Source organism: Nanorana parkeri, unplaced genomic scaffold (genome assembly GCF_000935625.1).
Source record: "Nanorana parkeri isolate BGI_ZX_2015 unplaced genomic scaffold, ASM93562v1 scaffold11, whole genome shotgun sequence".
Classification (NCBI taxonomy): Eukaryota; Metazoa; Chordata; class Amphibia; order Anura; family Dicroglossidae; genus Nanorana; species Nanorana parkeri.
In genome coordinates, this window is record NW_017306279.1 from 2,433,642 (window position 1) to 2,439,744 (window position 6,103).

General features: G+C 41.4%; 1 protein-coding gene across 1 annotated transcript in view; it reads right to left on the reverse strand.

Moving 5' to 3' along the window:
- Window positions 1-6,103, reverse strand: part of EHBP1 (EH domain binding protein 1) — a 362,056-nt gene that overhangs the window by 203,876 nt on the left and 152,077 nt on the right. Inside the window, 1 exon segment of the mRNA XM_018555921.1 lies at window positions 1,254-1,443. Within this exon segment, the coding sequence (XP_018411423.1) occupies window positions 1,254-1,443 (190 nt within the window).

The following is a 6,103-nucleotide window of genomic DNA, read 5'->3' on the forward strand; positions in this document are numbered from 1 at the left end:
CAGGAAGCCAGGCAGCGCGTCATTACACGCTGCCCGGCTTCCTGATTGGCCGGGAAGTCGGCTCCATGCTCTCTCATCTCATCACAAGTGACGAGAGAGCATGGAGCCGCTTCCCGGTCAATCGCGAAACCGGGCAGCGTGTAATGACGCGCTGCCCGGCTTCCTGATACCGGAAGTACTCGTGCTAGGAATCGGAGCATTTGGGCGAGTACGAGTACTTGCCCAAATACTCGGAATCGGCACCGATATCGATACTAGTATCGGTATCGGTGCATCCCTAGTAATGATAATCTACAAACACACACTTCTAGATAATGGCTGGCTTTGCATTATTTGCATACCTTATTTCTCTTTGCTTTCTCAGTCTTCTGACAGTGGCCATGTTTACCAAGGGCAGATTACTAGCTATCCTTTTACTTCCTGGATTTCTGGCACAAGTGACTAGGACACGTGACCATGCACATCATCTCTCGGGAGAAAAAATGCCTTTCCCTGAGATCTCCTGAGATTACAAATGAGATTTCCCACCAATGATCTGCTGATGACAAGGCAATCCCAGTGTGCATTGCTTTGGCAAACTGAAGTAACTTGCCCTTTCAAAGCAGGAAGTGAATGCTCTGCAAGTGTAAGTATTTCAAAATCACAGCATGTTACACCTGACATGTCTGTATTATTATTAATCATCATACATAGAGGGATGCATTGGTAGAATTTGATGCATGCAAAGGTCCACTTTAACACATCTTTATGAGGTAAAATCTATCTCAAACCAAAAACGGTCATTCTAGTTTTGAATAGAATGGGGAAAGATTAGAGCTCCTGTCAGTGTTTTTACCATTATCCTGAGCTCTGTTACAGATATTTACCCTGACTTCCTGTACTGATGACAACGGTTTCACCAGAAAGTAAGGGAAGATAAATCTGCAACAGGGATACAGACAGCAATAAAAAGTTGACAAGGGTTTTAGTCCTCCCTTTACTCTACTAAAGAAAAACAATTACATTCTGTGTGTGTTGGAGAGTTACTCTTGGTTAATGTCTGGTAAAATGTTGTCAGCATTAAAGGAAGTTAGGGGAAATCTTTCTTATGGAGTCCCAGAGAGCAGTAAAAACCAGACATGGGTTCTATCCCTTCCCTACTCTATCCAAAACAATCACTGGAAGAAAAATCTCATCTACAAATCACAATCAAATACCAAAACCATTGAGATGGTCAACAGAGAGATGATGAGCTATCCATGAGTTGGTCTTACCTTTGGAGAAGAAGAGAAGTCCTTTCCTGGTAGAACAGACAGGGGCACGCTAACTGACTCTTCCTTCTTTGGTACAGCTGCGGGTGGAGCTGGGGCCTTCCTTTTCATTTTCTTATCCATCTCAGGTTCCTTCACAGCTCTGCTCCGGCTTATATCTGGACTCTCTTTTGGTTCATAAAATGGGTTTGACCTGCATTAACATAATAAAATAATTTTTTGCAGAGTGAACAGATTACAGTGTTGTTATAAATAGTAACTCTACTAAAATATGGCATTCCCAGAAACATTATGTTCCACTAGAGGAAAAACAGATAAAAACTGAATTACAATGGGGGGAATTTATCAAAACTGGAGCAGACAGACTATGAAGCAGTTGCTCATTGCAACCGATCAACATCTCTCTTCGGTTCGCTCATTTGAAAAATAAGAGATAGAAGCTGATTGGTTGCCATGCAAATCTGCTCCAGATTTTCTCTGCTCCAGTTTTGATAAATTCCCCCCAATGTGTTTTTTTTTTAAATGCACTTTACTTTTATTTTGCCCTTTTTATCTGTGTATATGTGCCAAAGCAAATACAACAGATACAGCATCAACATCCTATAAATCCTTACAGAGCATTCTTCAGTAATTCACTCAGTATAAGACAACTTAGTTTCGTTGCTTGGGGATATGGCACACTTTATACTTTTCAAAATGTGGTCATCCTAACTTGGCCACAAGGTGGCACTGTGTGCCTGATGTCAATTAAGAGAGCGACAAAGCAGAAATATTAATGGGACGATTTAAAAACAAATTACAAATTCACTATGAATATAAGATGAAAGAGCAATAAAGCTCATTACTGTAGCTGTTACCTAGGAGGAAAACAAAAACATATTGGTATGCTTCTGTTTCTGAGCTTGAAATAAAAAATAAGTTCAGTTTAAAAACAGAAACATGACCTCTTGAAATACCGGTCTTCAATAGGGGGGAAAAGGCCAGCTTTATAAGTGGTATGAGATAAGTCTTGGTGCAGTTAACAAATGCGCGTATCCCATTGGATACGCGCGGCAAATACGCCCCAGAGAAGCTCCTGTACTTCTTTGGGCGTAGGGCGTTTTGCAGCGCGTTCCTACGCGCTGTAAAAAGCCCAGGTGGGAACCATGCCCATAGGCAATAATTGGTTTTGACATGTTGAGCGTTTTACAGAGCGTAGGAACGCGCTGTAAAACGCCCAGGTGTGAACCAGGCCTTAGGATGGGTTCACACCTAGGCGTATCAAATATGCGTGTGTCGTGCGGTTTTACCGCGATTTACGGTAAAAAAAACACGCGTCTGTAAAACGCCCAGGTGTGAACCAGGCCTAAGAGAATGTAACCAGACATCAAGGTGGTGGCCTTGCAAATGTGGGAGAAAATAGCCCGATGCCAAAAAGCCCAAAAAGCACTCACAGTTGTAGTGCATCTTAGGAGGAACGAGTGGAATCTTGCCCTAAGGCCACAGTAGAATAGTGGATGACCAAAAAAAAAACAGACCTAGAAACACAGGAGTCACAGGCCAAAAGCATAAGGGTGGAGGCCAGAATCAAATTGCAACGTTCTAGCAATGTTTATACCTTGGACTGATCTTATATGTGTCTGCAGCCCCAATACAACTGAAAGGAATGGAATCAAGAGACAAATACACAGACTTAGGGTGGTCCATACACAGCCTAATCCTGGTTCAGACTGAGAATTGCCTGCAAAATTAAGACTGCTGAAGGATTCCCTGGGGATAAAAATCACTTTCATCTGTCAACTGTGCTCAGTATTTCACAGAATTGAAAAATGTCTATGTGACATCAAAATGTCTATGATCTGAACTCAAGCTGGTCCTTACCGCTTGTTTTGTTTGGATGTACTAAAAGAGGGAAATATTCTTTAAAGAGGAACTTTACCCAGATCTTCAAAATAACAACAAAGGCTCCATTAGAAATGTTTAGTAATGACAATCTATAAACACATACTTCTAGATAATTGCCGGCTTTTTATTTTTTGCAGATCTTATTTGTCTTTTCTTCTCCAGTCTAGATCTCCCTTTACTTCCTGGAACTCTGGCACATGTGACTAGGACATGTGACCATGCACATCATCTCAGGGGAGGAAAATGCCTTTCCCTGAGAGCTCATGAGACTACAGATGAGAGCTGTATGCTGATGTGATTTTTAGTCAAAGGGGGTCCACTTTAAGTACAGACCCTACATCATATGTAGTCTGTGCTTGAACCAGTTAGAAAATCATAAGTTAAGTTATCTCTAATTAATATGTTTGCCCAAATTCACAAACTTTACATGTAATTTAAACCAAAGTTCATTCATTTGTTCTGGTTTAGACCAGCCCTGTATTGAACAACCAACAGGAGCAAAGCAAAAGCAGCAAATGTCTTTACAAAAGGAGTGTAAGGAGCAGTGTCCATCTCTTAGGAATATTAACTCCACTCAGCCAATGCTACTTTCTATCCAGTGAAGTGCTATTGAACACAGAAATATGAGGAGATTGCAGTTGTCCAAATGATGAACACACATATACCAAGTTACCAGTGATTGACAAAGCCTTTAAAAGGTATTATCACTTCACTGCTCCTCACAAACAGTGACACTTGAGAAACAAAAGACAGGTCAAGTGTCAAAAAGGAAACTGGCGAAACAAAATGGAAGAGCATGGTTCAGAGGAAAAATACAAGAAACAAGAGCAACATCTTGTGCGGAAAGGAACTCAGAAGAAGCTGTCAATTTGCCGAACATTTAGGAGTCATCTTTACACAGGCAGTGTGACATGAAAATAAAGATAAGGGTGATATCTGAACAAGATGGAAGAAGAAAGAAACCTTGTTTGCTTTTGTTCTGCTGCTCTAGAGAATACAATATACTAAGCAAAGTTGTCAGTAGACAGTGTTCTAGCAGCACAAACACAAGGCAAGAAACAAAAAATGTAAAAGTGTCTTTATATATGCAGCCTCTGTGTTCTTATCTACCCTAAATGATTATTCAAATATATTCATAATTTAGCATTGTAGATCAAAGTGACACTAAACTCAGGAGTTAAAGGAGAACTATGAGGTGAGCGCTTTTCACTCACCTCATAGTTCTAGCCGACCTGTGACAATGAGACGGTCACAGGTCGGCTCAGTAGATCGGGAGGCGAGCGAACACATACCGGCGTTCGCTCACCTCTCGATCCTGTCACGGCTCTCTGCCGTGACAGGGGAGGGGCTGGATTCCCCTCTCCCCGCTCCGATCTGCCAGCGCTGACTGGCTGAACGGACGGGGGAGGGTACAGCTGGCTCTGCCTTTAGATAGGCAGAGCCAGCTGTCAAGTCACGCAGCTGGGCGGATCCCAGCACAATTGTCGGGATCTGCTTCAGCTGCGGCGTCTCAGTATACCGCGAGCAGCTGCTCGAGGTATACTGCGGCATCTCAGTATACCGCGAGCTACAGCTCGCAGTATACTGAGCCTAGGGTGACGGGAGGACACTAGTTTGTGTCCTCCCGTTACCCTAAGGAGAACTATGGGGAAAAGACTTAACCCCATCGTTCTCCTTTAAATCTTAGAAATGCATTCAAGTAACCCAGCTATAGTAAACTCTCAGTTATCTGGCATTCAACTAACAAAAACTCTAATCTAACCAGAAAAAAAAAAATATCCTGCGTACTTACTGTTCTGCGGCATGTATTACCCTGGAAATGATCATGTGTCTATTTGTCTTAATTGTGTATGTTTGTCTTAATTTGCTTTTGATCAGTGCATTTCAATATTAATATAAAGTCACTAGAGAGTTGATGGTATGGTATAGTATGGTATGGGGTATTGCATTAGTTAGACCTATTTTTAATAGCAACTCTCAAGCAACCAGAAACTATATTTATCCGGAATCTACCAATCCCTGTGGATGCCTGATAACGGGGAGTTTACTGTATTAACAAAAATTTAACTTATTTGTGCATCAGCTCAGATCCTCCAATCATCTCTGAATTGGTGCCGACACTGTCCTTCCTTCTGGAGGGTGGCTACTTTTGTTCCCCATGGTCCCTATGTGTGTTGTAACGTAGCCACTGCTCCAAGCTCGCTACCACGATGGACTACAATCTCACGTTTAGTTTACAAATTTGTATTGAAGTTATAGTCTATGATGGGAGCGAGCTTGGAGCGGTGACTACTTTACAAGACACACAGGGACCATGGGGAACAAAAGTAGCCACCCTCCAGAAGGAAGGACAGTGTCAGCACCAATTCAGACATGATTTCAGGGTCTACAGCCGAGTGATACACAAATAAGATACATTTTTGTTAATAGTTAAGGAACTTGATTTCATTTTTAAGATTTAACTCCTGAGTTTAGTGTCACTTAGGCCAAAAATAAAGATGCAAAGCAAGGTGGACAAGTTGGTCTTAAGAGCCTGAGCTGATGCAGTTTGATGCACGCAGGTTGCTTCAATGCAACTGTATGAAAAACAGTTTTATAAATGACAGTTTGAGTAAAAGGTATATTTGCAGCAAATGCACTTTTGAGTTATCACATTAATATTTATAAGTAACATATATAAAGTGTATCAAACACATACATTTGTAAATTCTTATTTTACTGCTTATTTGTATATAAAAATACAAATTTTGCTGCAGGAGGTGCGTTGCGGTGCCATTAATTTCAATGGATCCCAAATGCACCTCTCGTCCACAGTGTGATCGTCCGCACTGGAACGCACGGTACTGCAATACCCTGCATTCCAGCGCAGTGCATTTTCACAAAATGTGCATACCATTTTATTCTGAAGTAAATGTTATTGTCTGTAACACTGCATTTGTGTATTTTATTTTAAATAAATTACAGTATTA